General features: G+C 57.2%; 1 protein-coding gene across 1 annotated transcript in view; it reads right to left on the bottom strand.

Moving 5' to 3' along the window:
• LOC119107473 (uncharacterized) overlaps positions 1 to 23,281 on the bottom strand; it is a 33,562-nt gene extending 10,281 nt beyond the window's left edge. The window contains exons 1-2 of the mRNA XM_037230917.1: positions 23,118 to 23,281; positions 1,999 to 2,117 (exon numbers count right to left, since the gene is read on the bottom strand). Of these exons, the coding sequence (XP_037086812.1) occupies positions 1,999 to 2,117; positions 23,118 to 23,225 (227 nt within the window). The 5' untranslated portion in view covers positions 23,226 to 23,281. The remainder of the gene's footprint in view (positions 1 to 1,998; positions 2,118 to 23,117) is intronic.
• Positions 23,282 to 24,426: the final 1,145 nt, after the last annotated feature.

Raw genomic sequence — 24,426 nt, 5'->3', positions numbered from 1 at the left:
CTCATACTATGTAAAGTTTAGCGCTGCTACGCCGCCTTGTTCGGAAATTAGCCTGAAAAAAACTTTGGGAAGGAAGCAAACTGACTCCCACCCGAGCGCACGTTAACGTTTATACGGCAACCAGTCAACAACGTGCCTTCCGCGGTCGTCGGATCAAATTGCAGTACATCACGTAACATACTAACACAAATTAGGCTGCCCTTTCGTTAATTCATTTTGTTTCCCTCCAGCTGCTGGCTATCGCGCAGCGAATACTTGTTACGCGAGGAATTTGTTACCACTAACACGTAAAGGAAATTATCGCCGTGCCACGACAAGGGAAGTCGCCGGGTCGGCAGGCGCCACGTGGCCCGTGAAGCAATCACCAGTGTGGTTCGTGTGCAATATCATGCCGCCATCCAATCCCATCGCAACCATAATGCCAGAAACTGCCCAGAAACAGCCCCCGTAGAGATCCTTCTGTTCTTCTCTCCAGCCCAGCGAATAGAGCGGCGCAGACTTATCAAACCGGCTTTCAGTTCGGCAGACTCGGTGATTGACCACCTCAAGACCGAGCCAGAGCCGGCTGAAAGAAAGGCGCCGACGAGGCACCGCTGGCAGCAGCGCACGCGCGCGCCGGAAGCTTGGCACAGAGCTGGGGCGGTGCGCCGGAACGACGCGCGCGGCGTGAACGGGAAGTCCTGGCCAACCATTATCATCGCACCGGCACATCGGAAGCGCGGGCTCTCCGGAAGCGGAGGCGCCCGGAAGCAGAACAGTGGGCTGTGCACGCGCCGCCGGCACCAATCAGTGGCGGCATGTCAAGGCCGACGGCTGGCGGCGAGGGCTGGTGTCCCGCAAGCGCGTATAAAACATGCGACAGCCGGTTGCCAAGACAGTAATGTCGGGTGATGTGGGTGATGGCGGCAGGCATGCCGTATTGCCAGAAGTCCGTGTCATGTCGGTGGAAATCTGCGGGGTGAGGGTGGGTTCGCGAAATAAGAACCTATACTTAATTTCTGGAGTTAATTTCCGCGCGTACTGATATCCAGGGGTGACGCCACGAATTTTGAGTGCGTGGGGGGGGGGGCGCTGGATTTTCCAGGAGGACCCCTGTACAAATTGGGGCTTCCTCGCAGGAGGGCCTCCCAGGTCGTGTCGTATGTAGGGGGGGGGGGGGCATCGAAGGCGTGTGCCTCCTTATAAATCAAAACAAGTGCCCTGACTGGAGCCCTCTGATTATTCCGCAGTCTCACTTGCCTCTCTGAGGATCCTCTGTTCCTAAAAAGGGCCTCCTGATCCGTGGACGAACCTCTTAATCCAGAACAGGATGCTTCCGATCCGCGAAATGGCCTCCAAATTTAGTCGTGGGGCCTCGTTACCCCAAAACAGGACATCCTGGGCCGGAACCGCGGTCATATGATGCATGAAAAGCGCCCCCCCCCCCCTACTCCAGAAATGGGGCTCTTGATGTAGAAGAGGGTCTCCTGATCCCGATTTGTTTTTCTCTAGCACAGTTATGGGCCTCATTTATCTGATGACCTGACTTTTGGTAATCTATGGATAGCTGCAATGCCATTAATTTTGAAAACGGTCCACCCGAAAATTTTAGGGGGCAAAAAATACTCTTGCCCCCAGCCGGCAGGCAGGGGGGGGGGGCAACTGCCCCCTCTGTCCCCCCCCCCCTTCGGCTGCTGCCGCGCCCCTGCTGCTGTCTCCAACAGTTGGCAAAGGCGATTCACTATAGACCAGTGGTGAAGACGTGCGCATTCGCAGCGAAGTTTCCATCATTCACGTCAATGCTTAAAGTGTATCCACTCACTTTACCATGTACCTACGCTAAAGATGCATGACTGGGAGGGCTCCAACACGAACCAGGTCATTAGTGTAGGATCTCCACAGCAAACGTCAGCCCAGCATCCGCTGCTCCCAATCCGTCCACGCGTCCACCGTTTGCGCCGCTCTCTCCCGCTCACGTCGCGCCGGTTCGAGCCAGCGGCGGCGGCGGCGTGCCCCCACCTGTGGTTGCTGCTGATGCCGAGGCTGGTGGCGCTGTGGTTGCGCTGGTGGCCGCGGCCGGGCGGCGTCACGCCGGCTGCCTCCATCACGGCCGCGAGGTCCTCGGCGCTGCCGGGCGTCTGCGAAGCAGCAGAGGTCACCGGTCAAGCACGGGTCACCGGTCAGGCGCGGGTCACCAGTCGGACACGGATCGCGTGTGAGGCTGCTTCTGTGCGCCTGTCAGCGACTGTTAATGCGACTGACAACATAACTTGACAATCCACACGATGACATAACTATTATGTGATGGCCATCCTTAAAACACTCTAAACAACGGCGGATCGCTGTCATGGCATGACAGTGGAAGTCTTGGCAGCCCTTTCCGCGACATCTTCAAACCGGGCAGCAGTGTGTATTGAGTGAATCATTTTACAACGGTAGCATCCGCTGACGCTATTCAAGCACAGGACACCAATGCATTGTGCGCAGCTGGGCCTTGTCGGATGTAGACACGAGCCGCGCCAATCGTCTACCCAGAAATTGACGGATGCGAACAGCGCAGACGGCCCGACACAGAACCGCGCATGTTTCGGAGGTGATCCATCAGGCGTGCGTTTATTTCTGACGCGTTCCGTTCCGAGCAGCTGCGCGTAAGACGGCGGCGCGTGGCGGGCGGCGGCGAGCACGGCGCACCGCCGGCGGCCAATCACAGCGAGCTGGCCCGCTCGCATTTCGCTCGCCAGATTCCTGCGGGCACCTCCAATTGGCCCAATTTGCGTCTTCGGTTCTCACGCAAATGATGCCGAACGCTCCGAAGAATCCGTTGCGTTTCGCGACCAGCGCGCTGGGAAATAAGAAGTAACTTGGGAGACGTTTTCATGCAGCGGGGTGCCGCGCGAAACGGCTGCCACTGAACAAGAGAGAGATGAAAGCACGACGCCAGGGTGGCGTCCTTTGACCTGAAGTGCTGTGCGGTTTCTCAGGGTCGCTGAGGACGAGACCTGGCAGCCAAGCGGGATGCACAGTCACTCTGAAAACCACCAGCGGACCCAACATCGGGCTGGCCACGTGCAGGAGTTAATGCTGCAGATGCCGGAGTAGCGCAGCCAACGTTTGATTGATCCAGCGTAAGATTTCGTTCTCTTTGTGGCTCATAGAACGTAAGAGCTATCTGATTGGCACGCTGCTCCTCAGAATCTTGATTGCTTCTGGCAGATAGCAAGACATCCGTACGCGACTACTTATTGCGATAAAAACATGCACAACAACACTGCTTCTCAGAATGTTAGCAATTTTCGGACTGGTAAAGAAGCATGCGTACACGAATACTAAAGTACTTTTACATGCAACGCTTTCGTTATCGACTGCATCATACAGTGTAGGATGAATTATCACGAGTCTGCTGAAAATGGCATGTCTTTTGGGGCAAGCAGTTTCGGTGACTCATAAAATATCCAGCACGAATCAACATCCAAGAACTACCGTTGATGTGTGCTGACATACAATTAAGCCAACAGGTCTAGTTGTGTATTCCCCCCAGTCAATTAGCTCGTTTCCGCGCACCTCTCGAATGAATCATTGAGGCCGCTCGGGCTCGGCTGTATGCTTTCCGCACCGGACGATCGGCTTATTAATTCAGGTCACTCCAGCGTCATGTGTCGGCATCAATAAGGCGTCCGTTTCGGGAACGCTTGGAGGTCAGGCGGGTCACGGCGGGCCCCGGCTGTGTCCGGCCGGCCGGCTGGGCCCCACCCCGCGGCTGTGTCCGGGCAGCTGCGGTCACCGGCGCGACGGGCAGTCAGCCATCACGAGGGGCTTGCGCTGCTGTGTACTGGCTTGTCTCAAGATTATGAGAACAAATAAGAGCGCTTGCAGGCAAATGCCCGGGGAATGGGACAGGGTGATCTCCATGGACATGGACGATAGGCTGACGTGTGGATGCTCGCTGATGACGTGGTGACTGCGGACAGCGAGTCTTCCGTGTCAAAGTTACATCACGCATCGCATGTATAACCCGTAGTTCGATATACACATATGTTCCACTCCACGCTCCTGCGTTAAAAATGACGTGGTAGTTTGCGCATCACATATTTTATTAGCTGTGTGTCGTTTCAAATGCCGCCGAATGGTTCATTTGACACGATCTTGTAACATCTGATTTCAAGATTACAAAAATGTATTAATTTTCATGCCAGAATGATCATGTGATAATGTGATCAAATTAAGGTACCCGCTGCAATAATATTTTATGATTGGTTAAGCATGCCTTGGTATATGCTATGGTACTTTCGTTTTGCAAGCACTTGGGGGTCGTCATACCAGATTAGTTCAGGGACCGCGATAATTTGACATGATACCGATGTTCTCACGAAGGATCTCGTCTCTATGTCTCACGAAGGTCAAATCTGTTGGAGAATTCATCCCCTAAACGTTTCAGAGATTTGCCATGCACGTTTTCCGTCCTGCCCGTTTCGCATCTTTGGCCTTGTTACAATAACGGACGCCGAGAGACGGCAGCCGCACGACATTGGCGGTCCCGAATTAGTCACAAGCCCTACAGTGTTGGGCCTCCAGGACAATCAAGACACTGGAGGTCCCGAATCAGTCAGAACAAGTCCTACAGTGTTCGGCCTCCAGGACAATCAAGAATCAGGAGGAGTCGAAGGGTCCCCGGGTGATAAAGGATTACCAGATTATTGACCCTCCCAATGACGAGGCTCCGCGTTAGCATACTGGGGTGCCTCGATTTCTCAGAACCGAAAAATGCTTGACATAAATAAATGAAGCGTCATGAAATGGCACGACCAAATCTTGCACATATTTACCCGTCAATTTGCATGTAAGGAAAAATCAACTGTTGATAAATCCAACCATAACATTACATTTGCATTTATAAGTTTTCGGTGAGCCGATCACAGTGCTATTCACGAATATGGAAGCTTTGTTGGCCGAAAAACAGCAACCAACCATTTAAAAAAAAAACATAAGATTACATGACGTGACTCATTTTGAATCCTACTTTCGGGGTTGTCAAGAGATTTTTGTCGTCGCTGGTTTTCGTCCGCATAAATAACAATTAAGACAAGAGCTACACAGTGCCTTAAAAATAGCAACATGCAATCATAACGTATGTTTCACTAAATATACATAGCACTCAACTGTGTTTCCTGAAGGTTCGTAGGGCTTTCACCACGTAGACGGCTTTCCAAGCAATGTTCAAAACTTGCACTTTCACTAAAAAGCTCGGTACGTCCGTCAAACTGCTACAATTTCGCAAGAGGACGATCACACCCTAGAAGAGACCCTTGACGATCGCAGTGGTGAAATACCAGCGAAAAGCGCAGCTTACTTTTACTGACGCCAGGAATCCAATGCATGGTTTGATCCCATGAAACGATTTCGGCATGTCAAATAGCCCCAGCTAACGATATCACGACTTTCTGGAAAATCATTGGAGGCGCCTATCGATTTACACCGCCCGTTACTGAACCCGTTCATCCACCAACGTCTTCGCCGTTCCCTCTGCTCGGGCCCATGGCTGCTGTTCCGTTGCAGCAGGCGCGCGAGGATGGCGGCGTGGGCCCGGCCGCTGCTGGGCGCGTGTTCCGCCGGACCAGCCGCTAGTCATTGACAATCTCATCGCGCCGTGTACGCCGTCGCGGCCGCGTCCGCCCCGTAATGGCGTTATGGTAATGGGGCCCAGCGCAGCCGTAATGACCAGCCAGAGGGATGGAGATGGAGCCATGCAGTGGCAGGCCGGATGGGGGGAGACGCTACTAGCGGCAGCGCTATCCTATAGGTGCGAATTGGAAAATTGGTCCACGAAACTGACAGGAATCGTATGTTGAGAAGAGCAATAAAGTTGGAAGTGTCTGTACTCTGCTCAGAGCCTCCTCATTACACGAAAAGGGGTTTGTGTGTGCTGGGAGGTCAGCAGCTTCATGACACCCGCACAGATGTTCGGAATACAGGTAAGCATCTTTTCAAAGAAGTGATGCTTTTGAATGGCTTGAAACGGTGCATTAGGTACAGAATTTGATAATAGGTATGTACACATGTGTATGATATATATATATATATATATATATATATATATATATATATATGTATATGTATATATATTATCATCACATAACATCTTTGGGAAAATTTGGATAAGTTTCGATTTTTTTCCAAGGAGGTAAGTTGCCAAACGTGCGAAACTGTATCTATCGCATCGTTAAGTGCGTTGAAGGCAAATAAGTCTATAGAACAGAAGCAAGCAATGGTATCGTTATGATGCCTTTACGGCTTGAAGGTGTTTAAAACGCATCAGCAATTAAAACACTACTAAAATCCAATCAACAAAAGCTATATATATATATGCTCGAGATATAGCTAGATGATGTACAGCTAAAGATGCTCGGAATACAGCTAAGCATCTTTTCAAAGAAGTGATCCTTTTGAATATCTTGAAACGGTGCATTGGATACAAGAATTGATAATAGGTATGCATACACGTATATTATATATATATATATATATATATATATATATATATATATATATCATCACATGACATCGTTGGGAAAATTGAGATAAGTTTCGATTTTTTTCTCAGCAGGTAAGTTGCCAAACGTGCGAAACTGTACCTATCGCATCGTTAAGTGCGTTGAAGGCAGATAACCCTACAGGACAGAGGAAAGCAACGGTGTCGTTATGATGCCTTTACGTCTTGAATGTGTTTAAAACGCATCAGCAATTAAAACACTTCTAAGACCCATAGCCACAAACGCATCAACAAAAGCTAACGCCTAACACCCAGAAACTCAAGAGTTGTATAAAAATTGACGTTTATTTAAGGCTGGTAGAATGCATGAAATCTATACCGGGACGTACGAAGGAATCCGTAATGGTAGTGGGAGGGGGCGGGGAACTAAAAATGTTCTCCAAAAACCCATGGTAGTACGCTGCATGCGACCGAAATTTCATACACGGCGTACAACGACATCGCCTGTTTTAATTTCGCTTTAATTTACTTGCGTGCTTTGAATCAGCCCGAAATTGAGAATTTACACCCACATTCATACATCCCATAAGTAACATAAGGGAAAAGCACGTGCCCCGAAAGGCCATTACGTGCCTGCGCGCCCATATGCTAGATGATCTTAAGCAGTGTACATGACCGAGATGTTACCTTACTTCTTGCAAAATGCCGAACATTTAGATAATTGACGTCAAAATACCCACTTGAGAGCGCTTGTGATTCCAGCCCTCATAAACACCAGTTGCTCTCCCGACCCGTCCAGCTTAGCTACTCCGCAGAGAAGCCTTCGACCGGCGCGAGCCCCACCCGCGGCCAGTCAGCGGCGTCCCACGCCTTCGTCGTGTGGAGGGCGCGCCCCCGACCGGCACGGACGCCTCACCGCGTCGATGTAGAGGGTGTCCATGGCAGGCGGCGTCCCAGCGCCGGAGCGGGCGGCGCCCCGTCCGGCAACAGGTCACCTGCAGCGCCTCACTGGGCGGGCGGCGGCGGCCGTCGCCGCCGACGCCGCCGACGGTCGGCGCAGCGGCGGCGCACGGGCGCCCCCAGCGCTGGTGCGTGGGAGGGGAGGGGCGGGGGCGGACCGCCGCACCAGGAGCGCGGTCCGCGACTCGCGACTCGAGGATGTGGTAACGCGTAGAAGCCGGTGGTAGGGCTGATGTTAGCAGCGCGTGGGTGAGGATGTGCCCGGCGCGTTTAGAGCGATGCCTGCGTTCGCCTTTTTTCCCGGTGCTCTCGGAGATGAGAGAAAACAACGCTGAAAGATAATGGCACCAGAGTGGTGAGTACATCGCGGGACCGCGGTCGAGATGATGCAGCCTGACAGGATATCTATTGCTTGATTTTGCAAAAAGTTCGGGAGGAGAGAATGTGGGGGAAAGCCGCTCAACCTAACAGGCACGTTTATCATCTCTGGTTAATACTGCAGAATATCGGATACCTTGATGCTCCAACACTCCAGGTCTTGGAGTCAAACCTCAACTAACATCCTCTAGCATTGAAACCCAATGCATAATGAAAGCTCCTTTCGCAGGAAAAACTCTGAAACTGCAAAATGAAAATATCTAAAGTCAGTTATATAATATTTCCAAGGAAGAAAATGTTATCAGCATGTAGTTGCGAAATTCCTCACTACGTGATCACGATGCATGGATTTCCTAAAACACACACTTATTTATATTCATAAGCTGCAAAATCCTACAAAAACTTGCACGCTGCTCACTACAGCAAAGTTGTCAATGATTTAGTAACCAGCAGACTGATCTCATCAAAATGTAAGACTCAGTAAATGACATATTATGGATCGGAGCAGACCACCATCGCGTGCTTGATCCCGACCTGAAACATTGCGTTTCCTTGATGAAAACTGGAAGGTTTTCCTACAGGCAGCCGTACCACGGGATTGCAATGCGCGACTCTTGCCCGTAGAACTGTATGCCTGATAGTCCGGGCTGTCGTTCCGTGGTTTGGACAACTTGGACGCGAAGTAAACACCCACGCCGCAAGCTGCACTCGGTGAGGATTACTTATGATCCTGGGTCACCCAAACAAAACAAAGCAAGCAAATTATCCTGAATCTCACAAGTGGACCCCAAATACCTGCGCTACCTTGGAGACAGAAAATCGTGGAGCTTAAGACCATGCTCCCTTCAACTGTTCCTTCCGGAAAACGGTCTAGCGTGGCACGGACGAGCGATTCCCCGGCGCCCCGAGCTGTCGGCTCTCCACGAGACACGCTCCGAGCTGCCGGCTCTCTCCGAGACACGCGCGGACCGCCCAGCTGCGGACCGCCCGGCGGTCGCATCCTACGCCGGCCACCGCAGGTCCGAGCTTCCACCCCCTGGCGGCGGCCGCTCCATCACCGGCTCGCGATTTAGGTGACGGGCCGCCTATTTCTCCAGGTCCGCCGACAGCCGCGAACGGGGCGCACGCCGGCGCCGCCGAGCGCAACCGAACCGAGCACAACCGAGACGCTGAATTCGCCAAGCCCAGCCTTATCGAGCCGAAGCGAGCCAGGCCAAGCCCAGTCTAACCAAGCCCATGTAACCTGAGCCCAGCCTAAGCAAGCCTAAGGAAGTTGGGATCTATCCGACGAAGCCTAACTACAAGTCGAGTTCAATCTAACGGAGCCCAAATATAAGCCGAGCTCACTCTAACGAAGCCAAGTATAACCCAGTCCGTGAACCAGGCCTAAGTAGGCTGAACCTAGCTAACGAACACTAAGCACGCGCCCAGCCAGCCTAACCAAACCTTAGTGAACCGAAGCGCGCCTACCGAACGTGTAAGCAAACAAAATGTGCCCATCCAAGTGGGGCCGAAGCCAGCCGAGCCCGCGTCACTCAAGGTGCGCCGCCAGAGCAACATGGCGGAGCGCCGTATCGAACGCAGCTGCCCCGCGGGGCTCCTCCGTCACCGCCGGCGGCGCTGACCTCTGACCCCTGTGGCCCGCGGGCCGCGCGCTCCGGCGGCTCGTCGGCTGCGGCGACGGCGGCCTAGCCTGCCGGTCGGCGCGCCGAAGGCCTCCACTGACGGGCACAAGGTCGCGTACCGCGCCTCCTGGCGCCGGCTACCGGGCCCGGCCGGGCCTGGCCCGTCCACGTCATCAGCCTGTTTATCTGCGGCCGGTTTTCTTTGTCTTGGGTCCGTTGGTAAATAGAAGCATCGTCGGCCCGAGGATTTTCGGTCGCCTGTTCCAACACTCGTGCGAGCGAAGCCTCGAGGTACCTCTCCGTGGTGGCCATCAAAGGCAGCGAACGAGCCCACTTTTCAGTGGAGACCGCTTCGAGTGGCCGCCACCCACCCGTTCTCACAAACCTGTCCCAAACAGCACACTCAGCTCGCCGATCACCTCTCATGACGTCACGGGTCGACTTATTAGCGACACTTCGCAACCTCGGCGAGTTTGGTTTTTACTGTAATGGCGAGGCCTTGTAGAACAATCCGTCATCGGCGCCAGCGCCATTTTCGGCGCAGGCCTCTTACTTACGTCGGCGGTTTCTCGCCCTGCGCGGAGACCTGCTCCCCATACCTAATCGCCGGAAACGCAGGCTGGGCACGCGGCTGCGCTGACCCAGTTCTGGAGGACCTGTTTGAAGCGCAGCGTCGCGCTCGGCGGCGGCGGCGGCGGCGCGTGTCGCCCCGTCCGCGGCGACCAATCGGCGTCACCACCGCCCGGGGCACCGGCCGCCGAACTAGCGAGGCCCGACCGCGGCTCAAGAGAGGCTGCGAGGCTCAACAGGGGCGGCGTCGCCCGGTAATGCTGATCGCTGGTCCAGGAAGGCGCCTTGGCACTCATTCGAATCCGATGCCATGTGAGGCCGGGCTATGAGGACAACTTGCTGGGAGTGAGGCGGGCCGCTTCAGGGGGACTCATGAATTCGCCAACGGCATCATTGCCTAGCGAGAACTCTGTTCCCAGTGCTCTGCATCAGCAAGTAATGCATGCACCTATGCATCATGAAAAAGACGAGGAAAATGATGCAGTATGACGGGTTTAAGAACCGGATATCTAAAATTAACCGCACTACTGACTTGCCACATGCCGACTCGGCAAGCGAGAGGCGGTGCTCTATCTAGACAGCTGCAACGGCAATCTCGAGACCTGACGCGACAGACCGGAGCGAAGAGCTCGTCCGGCCGGTGTCGAGCGTCGGAAGGCGGAGCGACGCTTCCGATGGTCACCGCGACAAAGCTTCGTCAGGCGCAGAAAAAGTCAGATGGGTCCGAGGTGGGGCATCCCAAATTTTTAACGGCGCTACGGCCAGGCTTGAGGTGAGCTCTTCATACGCCACGATCGTGATGTACAATCAGCTTCTGTCGAAAATAAACAAACGGGGAGAGTAAGGTTGACCCGCAACAGTGAGCATGGCAACACCCATCCATGGACGAGCACCGGCCAAAAGCCAGCAGAGGACAACACTCAACATGGAATCGTTGAGCTATGTTGTGACAGCAGCCGGTCGGTAGGTTTCCGAGCGTTCATCGTGCTCCGAGGGCCCTGTCGGCATGCTCCGGCGGACCAGCGGCACCTGTCACGTATGCGTCAGCCGGACCAAACGGAACGCGAACATGGCTACCATGACCCAGCCGTCCGCCACTTACCGCACCGGCACGTGTCCTGACCTCGCAAACCCCCCGAAATACACCCACGACCTTCCCACGCCGTCCGGGGGCATCTGAGGCCACCCGTCCAGGGCAGCACGACCCCGCGGGAGGACCCCGTGACCCCGCCTCGCCTACACGACCCCTCCATAGGCCCGGCGACCCCGGGGCAAGCGGGCGGCGGGATCCCACCACAGACGACAGGCCGGTGTACGGCGGGCCGAACACGACCTCGGCCGAACACAACCGGCCGAACACACCCGGCCGAACACGACCCCGGCCGAACACACCCGGCAGAACACACCCGGCCGAACACGACCCCGGCCGAAACTTGACGCGCGGCGAGCGCCGCATGGCCGCCGGGGCGCTGCTGTCTGCCCCAGACGGCTGACGTCATCACAGCCTCGACAGGTCTGCCTCGTTGCGATCATCAAGTCGTCACACCGTGGCTAGAGCTTCCACGGGTCGGCATTGCGGCAGGTCCCCAGAGAGGGACAGGTTCCACACTGCGACAGGTCTCTATTGTGGCAGGTCCCCAGAGCGGGACAGGTTCCACACTGCGACAGGTCTCTATTGTGGCAGGTCCCCAGAGAGGGACAGGTTCCACGCTGCGACAGGTCTCTATTGTGGCAGGTCCCCAGAGAGGGACAGGTTCCACGCTGCGACAGGTCTCTATTGTGGCAGGTCCCCAGAGCGGGACAGGTTCCACACTGCGACAGGTCTCTCTTGTGGCAGGTCCCAGAGAGGGACAGGTTCCACACTGCGACAGGTCTCTATTGTGGCAGGTCCCCAGAGAGGGACAGGTTCCACACTGCGACAGGTCTCTATTGTGGCAGGTCCCCAGAGCGGGACAGGTTCCACACTGCGACAGGTCTCTATTGTGGCAGGTCCCCAGAGCGGGACAGGTTCCACACTGCGACAGGTCTCTATTGTGGCAGGTCCCCAGAGCGGGACAGGTTCCACACTGCGACAGGTCTCTATTGTGGCAGGTCCCCAGAGCGGGACAGGTTCCACACTGCGACAGGTCTCTATTGTGGCAGGTCCCCAGAGCGGGACAGGTTCCACACTGCGACACTTCTCTATTGCGGCAGGTCTCCGCGGGGCTGTCGGCCCGCACCGAGGAACGTCCTCAAAACGGCCAGCAGGTGACCGCGTTCGGCAGCTCCTCACGCCATGCGACAGGCGCGCACGACGACACGTTCGCGCTGTGGCGAGTCTTCACCGCGGACCTGCAGCGTCAGGTGTCATCCCGCGCGTCGCACATAGTGCCGGCTTCGGCAGTGGCTAGGAGCAGGCAGCCGGCACGGCACGGCGCGCCGGTAATGATACTTCAGCGCCGGCAATATGCACTACGTCAGGGGTTACAAGTGCAAAGAGACGTCGGGAACTCGAGAGCAGACCCGACGACTAAGAGGGACGATGGTGTGGAGGGGCGTATGGGGGATTTTGTTAAGGGGGTTGGTTGATGGAGTGGGGTACAACTAAAACGCTTTCGCCGAAAACGCGTTCAGCACACTGCAGGCGCGCAAAAAGTTTTTGTGTGGCGTACACAACATCACATGCTATTGATCTATTAATTTCCGTGCATATGTCCTGACTTTTGAGGTCAACACATTTCTTAAGGAGAATGCAAGTAGTACATTAGATGAGAGCGGACGCTGGGGGGGGGGGGGGGGGGGGGGGGCACGTTCCAACGGCCCAAAGGGCTAGTATGTGATTTCACATGGTAACGTCTCCACACCCGTACAACCATAGAAAATCCCCTACGCCTCCACCCCTGGTAAAATGAGAACCAATCAGACCGAGTTAAACCCTTCACAACAATGCAAGCAACTGACGATCAATCGCAAACAGAGCTTGAAACCGCTGACATGGCCGCCAATCTCGATAGTCGGCTCTCTGTTGGCTTTATACAAGAAGGTACAGGCATGGCTGTGCCTGTGGCACCTGTGTGTGACTCCGTGCTTCAGTCGAAGTCAGAATGGTAGGCCATTTCAATGATATTGAACATAGTGACAGCATCCAGAGATATGGCGGGCATTAACAAGGGCTGGGTGTGTGCGCTTTTGCCATTCGACGTCGTGCACAACACAAATTCGGTTAAAACGGGTGCCGCAATGCTGACAAGCGGCACCGACGAATCCTTCCAACGCGAGTCCATTAGAGGCCTGCTAAGCAAACCCCGCTCCCCTCGCGCTCCGCCCCGGCTTCTGCGGGCTGACCAGCTGTATTTTCTCCGCCGGGAGCGCTCAGACACCGCCAGCCAAGTCCGCCGGTAGCTGGCTGTCGACAGCGACAGCCGCTTCCGCGCGCGTCCCCCGGGGCAGTGCAGCAGCAGCTCGCCTGAATGGCTGAGGTCCTCGGGCCGGCTCCAATTACGTCCGGCGGCGGCGGTGGGCGGTCCCGGCCGCCGCACGCCGCGGCTGCCCGGCCTGCGGTCAGGGCGCGCGCGCCGCCCGCTGCCACCGAAAGCGGTCCGACCGGTGGCGTCGCATTCCAAGCAGCGGGGTCGCGTGGCGTACTGGTGCGGCGGCGGCGCGGCGGCGCGGCGGCCGGCCTTGAGCGCGCTATCTGCGCCGCGCCGGTGTCGTCTGCCGGCGTGCGCCACTGTTCCGGCGCTGCCAGCCGTGTCCCGCCGACAAACAGGGGCGGACGAGGTCGCGTGCCGGACTGTATGCTAACGAGGCGCCGGACATCCACCGGCGGGTCCTGAGCAGACGGCCGAGCTGCGTGCCGACTGCTGACGCCGGCCGCTTGGGCGGAGGTCGCTCTTAGCGATCCCCTCATTGTTTTGGCATGGGAGCGTCCCCTGCTCTCTGTGCACGGCGCTCGAACAGCCATTTTGCGGCTGGCAAATGTCCAGCCGACCTTGCAATCCGGGCAGAAGCCGGTTGTTTGATTTGTGACAAATTCGGACAGCTGTCATAACTTGATTCGGCTATCGAAGTGCCAACATTGACTTCGCGGTAGCAGCCAATGTCGGCACATTAAGTGGCAACAACAGATGGCATACAAGTGCTAAAGCACTACAAAAGTTGGCTTGTTCTAAAGGTTATTACATGCAGTCTCTAGAAAATCAGTGTCATACTTTTCATAGTGCATCTGAGAAGGGGTCTTTACAATGTCACTCAATGTTGCAGTTTTCTAGTTCTTCTGCTTTAGCTCTGAAGCTAAGCGAACGACAAATACTGTGGACAGATCATTGGTGTCAAATAATTATGCCGTTCAGCGAGTAGCTAACAGATTTGAACAGGTCATTGCTTGTGCGAAGCGATAATCGTTAGTGATTCCAACAGTACAGAGGTAAACTGCGCGTCCGGAAAACCAGAGGTACGAGGTTCGATTCCCACGATGTCCGCCCTTCCTGATAGAGTGAGAACCAAGCGGCGCCACATAGTCTCAAAACCATATAGCGATAGCCATATAGCCTCTTGCTGCGTTGACGTAAAACTCCAATGAGGAGAAAACATTAGTGATCAGATTTCTCCCAACTGGCACCCTGCAAGGCGAGTTCCGCCGCGCACTTGGCGAATATCACAGCTATTAGCTATTAGCTAGCGAATATCACCTTCATTTGAAACCATCACATTCATTTGAAACCGGGGTGGTTTCGAACATAGTATGTTCACTCGTATCGCTAATGACAACACAGAATCGCTAAGGTAACGCGTACTTCCGGCTGTCCTGAAGGGGGTGGTCGATAGAGCTTGGTGTTTGTGCCGCGAGGTCGCCTATAGCAGCAGCGAACCGCAGATCGCGTACGGGCGCGGCGAGGGAGCTACGCTGAGGCTAGATGCCGCTCCACGGAACTGTACTAAAACATCATCATGTCCTGCCTCGTCAGTGAAACTTTAAGTTTCCGTGGTCAAACCGGAAGAACCTTGCGTAAAACCATCTCCTGCAAACGCAGTTAGTGCTGTGGCACATGCTGTTAAGTGTCGAAACCCGACAGCGTCTTGAGGATTTCACACGGAAATGTGCCAGGAATGTGCCCAGCAGCTGCGTTACGGCGCTACTGCCGTTCCGCACGACGGCGACAGCGCAAACCACCCAAACTTCCTTGCATGGATGAAGCCTCCCGCGGCATAGCGGCGACACCGACCCTCGCGACCGTCCAACGCCGCTAGTGCTGCTCGAGCCCTGCAGCGGTCCGAACCGACACCCCGCCGACGGAACCGGATACCTATGGCGCCTCGCCGCCGTTGTAACCAAGATCGATGCCGGTGGCCGGCCTTGTTTGGGGTAAACAGGTCAGGCGGCCGTGTTTGCGCCGCGGGAAATCCGCCGTGGGCCGGCGCCGCGGGACGGCTCCGGAGATCCGCCGTCCGCCCGGGCAGGCGCCGCGCGGCCGTCGTTCGACGAGGAGTGCACCGAAAACAAGGTCGTGCGCCGGCAGGTCTGCCGGGTTTCGTCAGCGGCGGCGGCGCTGCCCGTCCGCCCGTCTGGCGGTGAGCTCACCGTCGGCTGGCCGCCGGCGCCGGCCGCCGCCGCCCGCTCCCTGGCGGCACCCCGCCAGGCGCGCGGGCACGTCGCCGAAACCGGCTATCGGCGGAGCGATCGCGCGCTGCGTGTCGGCGGGGTGAGGCCCAACAATGGACTAATGACCCGAATCTGGCCGGCTCGGCGGCGGACCAGCCGGCGCGTGACGTCACGATTAGGGCGGCTGACCGCGGGGGAATGCCTCGAGGCGGCTGAGCTGGCAGCCGGCAGCTTCTCGCGCTACAAGAAAGGAAGGTCACGGAAGGTCATGGCTGTTCCGAGTGTACGTGGACGCAAGACACGCCGTAAGTGTCTGTAATATCTTACGGAAATGTGATTTCTGTCGATGAACGAATTAGGGCATCGTTCATCATACGAAGGTTTCGCTTCCACCCATCTTCTATGATGCGTCAGAAGAGTCCATCTCGCGGTCAATCTCGCCACATAAGGGCGCAGCCACGCTCCTTGTGGCGCCGCCTCACCTGTACGTGCATGTAGGGCAGACGAACCACGAACCCGTCATAGAACGAGGGACGTCCTGGGGAGCTCATGATGGCGCCGCTTGGGCCGACCGCCGGGGATCAACGCGAGCCTGCGCACGAGACCCTCCCGCCGCCGGCGCAGCACGCACACGGCCAGTCGCGCCGCTCGCTGCGCCACTATCGCAACCACCGCGTGTCCCCCGGTAAACAAAACAGCCCGGCTGCAGCCACGCCCGCTACCGCCGGCGCCAGTCGCCGGGGCGGGGAGGGCGATAGCGGCGTATCGGTGACGCCGCCGCGGCCCGATAGGCAGCAGCACGTCCGTCGCGCGCTCTCCGTGCACGGCCAGGCGCGCGGAAAGCGGCGCACCGGCGGAACACAATGGCGCGCCGGCGCCGCACGCGCCGCCGCTCTCGGCACGCCGCAGAGGTGACGGGTTCGGAGCGGCGGGCGCTGAGTGTGGCGCTACCGCCGTCGGCCAGCGTGCCCACCGGGGAGCAATGAGGTGATGATTGAGGTCCTGTCGGCCCGAGGATTGGCCGCCGAGGACCGGGCGCCGAGGCTCGCGATGAGCTCCCCCCCCCCCTTCCCTCCACCGCCCCCCCCCCCCCCGCTGACGGCGGCGCGCTGAGCACGCCGGATGGATCAGACGGATTATGATGACAATCTTGGTCCTCGGGCTCGGGTCTGGACTTAGGCTGCGTGGTGTGAAATATGCGGGAACATCCGCGTGCGCGAAATACATCCTGTTGTCATGTCCTGTTGTTTTTCGAGACGGCGCACGCGTGAAGCTGGCAAGACGCGATATGACCCAGCGTCGCAGCGCCATTGTACACGACGCGCAGTATTTTGCCCAATATTTTCAGCTCGTGCTTCTCATCACAAGGTGAAGGCGCAAAATAAGAGGTATCGCGACGGACGCGTTGCATTGATCAGCAAGATCAATGATTTAAGAGGGAGAAAATCGCATAATTAAGTGTATTTAAAGTTAGTGACAAGTATACAGCAGACTGGATGCGGTAAGGACGATTCCAGCGTCTGCTTGGCTGAAAGTGACCGGCTGGGCGCCCTGCCGACAGCGATTAGCGGGTGGCAGGACAGATAATAGCCATCCAAACGCTCTGCCAGCCGCCAGTGTTCTTTTACTGCGCATCAAACCTGGCTTGCTACTAACCAAGCAATAGCCTTGGAATTTTGAGCATTCTTTAGAGAGAGCATGCCATCTTGTTGTGCTTTTCCCTTGTTGTTAAATCAGAACCGTACGATCTTATCGGCAATACCGGATTTCTCGAAATCCGTCTGAACAGCTCAGAATTTCGATTTGAAGGATGCGCTCCTGCGGAAGAAATCTTGTTGGACTCTCTGCTCGTCACAATGTAATTCATACATTTAGTTTGCTTCGCTTTTCCAACATGTATATTCTGTTATGTTTGCCAGACATTATTTCGTCAAAGTGCTTGTGTACTAGCTGCTACGGGAGCTGGAAACACTATCAAAAGACATGCAAACATAGGGCTTTTATGCCGCGAATTCAACGCAACGTTATACCATGCCTTTGATTTCTCCCCTGTGACGCTAAGCACGGTAACTCGTTTCAAAGCGCACTTCGGTTTTGGGAAGCGGAGCATCGCATAGTACATAGCAGTCTATGGTGACGCGCTGGTTCAAACTTCAACCAATGCGCTTCTCAGTAACTGGCCCTGGCCTGTCGCAGTGCCAACCACAAACATGCATTTGTGCTGGCGTCATTCATACCAGGAGAGGTGTCAATTTAACGCCCCCAGGCCCACGATGTGTGCGTTAAAACCGCTCACAAACGGTACCTCTGACCCGTAACAGCTGACAATGGCCCTCAGCAGATTTATCCGTTGTCATGACGACGGTAGTCGCGACAGCTGTAGATGTCGCGGACTTGGGATGCGCCCCGGGGCTACGAAGAAAGAAGTGCAGTGTTGTTACCAAGCGGTGGCAGTTGAATTTGGGCTCGAAAATAATTCAAGCTTGTCTCATTGTTAAATTTCAATGGTGCTGCAGTGGCACTACCCAGTGCTACCCTGCTTTTGAAATATGCTGCTAAGATAGAACACTCTCTTTAACATATCCTCCATAGAACGCGATTTTCGAATATGTGGTTGCATGGCAGGCTTCAGTCTTTGCGAATGCTGGTTATAATACATGTTGCATTTGGTCTAGGTCCTTGTTGTATCTCGGATATTGGAAACTGGGCCCGACACGTATAATCAAGTAATGCTGCCATATCAAAACACGACGGACGATGAGAGGAACTGGTAGAAGGAATATTAGCCACATATCTCCGACATAAGAGGCTATTCGAAACTCGCTCCGTGCGTTCTACTGCGCTCCACTGATATGTGTCACAGCTCCGGCCGTCTGCGGCGATTGCTTGTCACCGGCGGCTCGAGAGATGGCTAAGTTCATGACCTATAACTGACGTTCGAAGATAGCTCGTCAAGCAAAAACATCCTCAGATTGCTTGGGGGTGCCAAAACATGCGGAAGCAACAGCGAGACACAGATGAGCACAGACAGCACTCCGCGACCAAGCGGCCGACGTTACAGACGTGGCCAATTTAGTGCCAATAACATCCGTGCAGTATAAGCCGGGTCATCCCAGAGCAGATAAAAAAAGTTGGCTGGAAGAGCTGCATGTTGCGAGCTCCGGAAATAGCAAGGACGAGAAGAGCCCGAGATACAAATCACAGCTGACTGGCGATGCTGACGCTCGATCATCGTTGCGACTCGGACCGGAAGCCGGTTTGCAGGCGGCGGAGCTATGTCAACAGCGCCGCGGCGCTTTTTGCTTAGCCGCGCCGGGCTTAGCGCCAGATCCGCGACAGGGGGCTGTCGGTTCCGACCGCTTCCGGTCGTTACCACGCGGCTCGATCGATGCGGTGCGATGTTGAGGTGACGGTTGCCGACGGTCGGTCGGGGCAACAGCCGCGCCGTCCGGCGAGCAGACACGGCGGCGTCGCTGGGACTGATCTCACCGACACGATGGCGACGCAGACACGGCGACGGCGCTGGGACTGATCCCGCCGACAGGAAGGCGACGCAGGCACGGCGACGTCGCTGGGACTAGTCCCGCCGACAGGATGGCGACGCAGGCACGGCGACGTCGTTGGGGCTGATCCCGTCGACAGGGTGGCGACGCCGGTCGGCGTGCCTGCGGCCCTCGGGCAGGAAACGGCGCCCTGACCGGGAACGTTGTGAGTCACGGGCCGAGAATTCGCCCAGGGATGCGCGAACAGAGGGCTGACGCCGGCCCATTCACCGATTAGAAATGCATGCGGTGCACGTGGTCCGAAACGGACGCTGAGTCAGATGTCTAGCAGGAGTGCGCGTGCACCGAGAACAGCCCGCAGATGTGACGATCAGTAGCCGGTGGATGATGTTGCCATCGCGCCTTCGTCACTCCATTTCCGCAGCAAGCGCCATACAAAGCCAACACCATGTGGACGCAAAAGTTGGGACCGTCTGGCATCGGGACGGTCCCGTCCGGCCGCTGTTCGAGACGACCGGGCCGCCCAGTGCACCGAGACCCTCGTCCCTTGGGGCGGCCGGCCGGCTCTGCCCGGGTCTTGTTCGACAACTCGTCCGTCTTCCGCGAACGTTAGCGGCACCACCTGGCCCCAGACGACTATCCGATCGAACCGTGTTCTGGTGCGGCGCCGCGCCTCCGCCGCAGGCGCGACCGACATGGCCGGCGGCGGGGAGCGGCGCCGCTCGGCGATCCGGTGAGAGCCGGGCGCGCGAGCTGGACCTGCTGCCAGCCGCCGCTTGATTCTGCGTCATCGATGACGATCGACTTCCGCGGCCAGCAAACATCAGGACTCACGCAACATGCCACGCTTTCGTGTTCTCTGTTTCGCTGCTGACCAATTGTCACACCTCTTCTCCCCCGCCGTCGGGATGACTCGAGGTGACGGGGGCGAGGTGTTGCCCCGAAATGGGAGATCCCAAGTCCATTCTGAAGTCGATTCGCTCCAGACATTACCGCAGGATTGGCGTCAAACTTTAACGAAATTTCTCCCATGTGCCATGACTCCCTGTCCACTCTCCCTGAGCTTCTACGCATATGTGGCTTGACCAGCGTCGAACGGACGCTGGCCCACGCCCGCCCGAGCCACGTGTGGCCCACGCCCGCTTGAGTGCGTGACCTACGTGACGTACGTTCCGGCACGCGTTCTGTGTGGGCGACCGAAGGCTCCGGCCGTACAGTCGTTTACCGAGCGCTCTCGAGATGGACTGGCCCCCATACCCAGTCCGGCCCGCCGGCACCGCCGTACGTCCGGCAAACAGGCGCGGCCGGTCGGCGCCAGCGAAGGGCGCAGCCTTTCAGCGGCGCCGCCCTCATCATGACGTAAGCTGCCGGCCCGCCGGCTGGCAACGGAGCAGCTCGCCCTACGCAGCGCCGTCTCCCGGGAGGACGCTCGCGCCTCAGCGCTTTCCAGTCGGTTGAGAATGGTCCGACTCGAGTGATGACGCACGGGCGTACGCTCGGCCGCTCGCCTCGCCTCCACGTTCGGGGACGAGACGGGAGCGCCGTCGTCCGCGGCCCGGGAGGTACCAGGCGTCCATTGCTGCTGTCTGGCATGACATACGACAATGAGACGTTGAGGCCCCGAGACAGAGGCCTCACCCCAGTCACCATGGTCGTCCAGAGGCGCACACATGAAGGGGGCGCTCGGGTCCGTGCCCCTCACTCCACAGCTGAAGACAGCTCCGACATCGGGGAGGGCATGCGATAAGTTTCTAATATCACATTGTTCGCCATGACACATCAAACGCAACATCACGAAGCCTCGAGGAAAGGTAAGACCAGCGTTCAGAGGGCCTACATCTGCCGCTCGATGGAGCAATTCCCCCGAGGGCTTGTACCGGAGGCCTCCTCGAGATTAAGTTCGCTCCACACCAAAATCCTGCATACGCGCCTAAAACTTTCTGTTCGACGCGCTCAGCAGCGCAGATACGCACAGGTCGCACTAGGGGGCTGACGTAAACCCCAACAAGGCAGCGCAGCCACCAATCTCATGGGCCATCGCCATGCCAACGCGCGCCGCCGCCCGGTCTTCTGCGGGACGCACGCAGCATGTTTGGAGAGGCCGTATCAGTTGCATCAGGCGGGGCGCGGGTCAGGCTCGGCCCGCTGGCCTTGGCAAGCGTCATTGGTATTCCGCTTTTGCTCGGATCGAAACGAATGGATAGAATTCGGTGACGACGATTGTCTGCCAATCTGCCTGGTTGCAGCGTGCTCGTACGCCGTCACCTATCTAAGGTTTTGTGTGTGAGCGAGAGGGAGAGCGAAAGGGAGAGAGGGGGTTGGTTGGAGAGAGAGAGAGAGAGAGAGAGAGAGAGAGAGAGAGAGAGAGAGAGAGAGAGAGAGAGAGAGAGAGAGAGAGAGAGAGAGAGAGAGAGAGAGAGAGAGAGAGGGAGAGAGAGCAGCGGCATGCCCGTGCGTCCGTATCTGTCAGACGCGTGTAATTACAGTGGTACTTTAAAAGGAAGCCTCCTAGTCGTTACACCATGATGTGGCATTCTTCATGACGGAAGTGTGGCAACCATTTCTATTAAATAGCCACGGGGTCACGTCACGCCTGTCGGATTTGGCCACGCTAATGGAGCGCTACAAGGGACATCCATTTAACAAGGTTAATTATCCGAGCCACCTCTACCACATACCCCGAGTCGGCATTGCATAGTTATAGCACTGGTAAGAAAACACCCCGTCATAATCAAGAGGCTGCCGTAAACTTTACGGGTGTTTACGGTGCAACGAAGTGACCGCCAACTTATTTCATGTTCCGTCTGTCTATACCGCCTGGGCGGTGCTTTGCAGAACAGGTGTCGCCGCTCAGCTGTATGCTGGCGAGCGGTATACTGCTCGAAAATGACGCCATCCAGGTGGTTTTCGTACCGGCCCTGTTGCCCGCAAGGGTCAGTTTTACGACGCAGGGTGGTCGTTTGAGGGCGAATTGTCGGTGCCAGCGTGCTAGTTACTGGAATTTTTACCGCACACCCTCCAATATCCGGTGGCCGTCGAAAAGATCTACGAAGGCTGTAGAAGACAGATGGGGATAAAACCTCCGGCGGCGCGCAGCTCGGGCAGCGATCGGCGCTCACTGGCGGGCGCATTCCCCGCTTTCCTCTTCTGCTTATGAGTGTGCGCGCTGGTGTGCCGAGGTTAAATTGCAGTCACTTCGTTTACATCCATGGCGCTGGTCACTGACCCAGGACCGTCCCAGTCCCAGTTCTCCTACTAGCCCGACCGTGGCAACGGAAGACCCCCCCCCCCCCCCTGTAGTGTGATGTGGGTACTTGCTATAGCCCGTTAGATAAGGGTTAAGGGCTCAGACATGTGTTTACACTTTTAACTAGGTGTATAAGCAAACTGTGCTCCGTTAATACCTCGCCGCAACCGTCTTACAATTTAATACACTTCCCAGAGAGTAAAAGTTTCAGTTGAGATGCGCATTATTCTCGGCCGTTTTTCACCAATGATGGCACCTGCAGCCAGCAGCACCTGACCAAACGGCACGCCGATTACCTGTGGCACAGCGTTGCAGCCGTGAGTGGTGACAGCGTGCCCGCTGACCAGACAGCTCGGAATGCCACACTGACGGCAGCCGGCCGGAAACGCGCCCCACGCGCCATACATCGCCCGGCGGCCGGCACGTGCGCTGGTGACGCCGCGCGCACAGCGAACGTGCCTATTTCCCGTCCAGATATGTGTCGAGGACACGCCATCGCCAGTATTCCCGCCGGCGGGAGGCACCGGATAGCCACGACGGCGTGGCTATAGACGGCAGGGGAGGTCCGAGGGACGGGAGTGGTCGGTCGGACGGGGAAGGCCTCGAGGGCTGTGGTGCGTTCAACGCGGACACGTGTCCTTCTACAGTCGTGGGTTCAAGACCTAGGTCTAGTGTGAAAAGGTCTAGCGCGAAATAACACGGATATCACATGCATCTTGGAGCCACTTCTGGGGCTGGCTGGTCAGATTGGTGTTGTAGCTGCTGTCTTCACATCCTCGCCACTTACCGAGTTCAGCTTGAAGAGCTTCCGTTTGGCCAGCCATTGGCCAGTAGCTGTGTTGCCGAGGTTCTTGATGGACGAGCGCGCGTTCTCGAACAACATCACTGAGAGCATGTCGCGCGCCGCAGCGGCACCGGGTCGCGTAGCGCCTCAGCCGCGCGCTCCGACCGTCATCGCGTCACTGCGCCGCCGGCGCCGCGCCGCCGCCGCCGCCACCGCCGCGAAGGAGGCCGGCCCGCTGCCGGCCGGCGGCGGCCGCCGCGACACGGTCCAGTTAGGTAGAAAGCACGCCACCCGGCCGCCGCTGCCGCCGCTGCTGCTGCCGCCGCTGCCGCCGGAGAGAGACACCGTCGACAAATGAGCCAGGCTTCTCAGGCCACTGCGCCGAGCAGCTATTGTTCAAGCGCGCCTCGACCGGCTGCGGCCGGCGGTGTCGCGCTACGGAAAGTAAGTGGGGCTCAACACGAGTAATTTTTACGTTTCGGATTTCACTGGGCGACTCGGTGGCGACGACGACGGCCGCTGAACGGGCAACGCGGCCGCAGCGCAGCCAGACGCGCCGACCAGAACGGCAGACGGCGGCTCGCTCCGCCCACCTGTTCGGAGGCGATCGGCAGCGGGCGAGTGGGCCTGGCCAGTATGCAGGCTGGCGAGGACTGCCTGCTCCGATCGTATCGTCGGGCGCACCTGTCCGGACGGGCAGCCTGTCGGCGCCGACAGACGCCGCCCAAGTCGTCGGCGTCGACGCTCGCTCACCCGGTGACCGGTGGGGAGGCGGGTGCCGGCGTAGCGGCCGGCTGAGAGCTCGCCGGTACACGGTACGTCGGTGGCCGTTACCTGCGCGGCGCGCGCTGGCTGGAGCACTGGTCGGCGGCCCCTGACGCGGCCTCTCGGCGGCCAGGCGGGCGACCTTCGGGCGGACACGGCGCCCGCCGGCTCGCGGGGCCCGCCCGCCCGCCTCCGATTCATTCGCGGCCGGCGAAAGTGCCGTGCAAACCGGCCGCAGCGGCGTCATCAGCAGCGGCGTCATCGGAGACGATTCAGACGTCACCCCGAGGCACGCTCCGCCGCCGCCACAGCGCGCCGTTCCGCCAGATGGCGCTTGGAGAGCCTGACGAGCCCTGTTACAGAACCCGCCCGGCTGCCGGGATATTTTAACGGCCGGTATTTCGACCGAGACCTAATTTATCAAGCGATCTCGTGTGCCGCGCTTTTTTACGATCGATTCAGCTGATTTGGGCAGCTCGTTTTGGATGGCCGAGTTCAATTCATTTGCCGCCCAAAGACGCCCAGCATACACATGCTGACGGCGTTA

The sequence above is a fragment of the Pollicipes pollicipes genome, unplaced genomic scaffold, assembly GCF_011947565.3.
Source record: "Pollicipes pollicipes isolate AB1234 unplaced genomic scaffold, Ppol_2.1 Scaffold_6686;HRSCAF=7923_pilon_pilon_pilon, whole genome shotgun sequence".
Classification (NCBI taxonomy): domain Eukaryota; kingdom Metazoa; phylum Arthropoda; class Thecostraca; order Pollicipedomorpha; family Pollicipedidae; genus Pollicipes; species Pollicipes pollicipes.
This window is presented reverse-complemented; position numbering and strand designations above follow the sequence as displayed.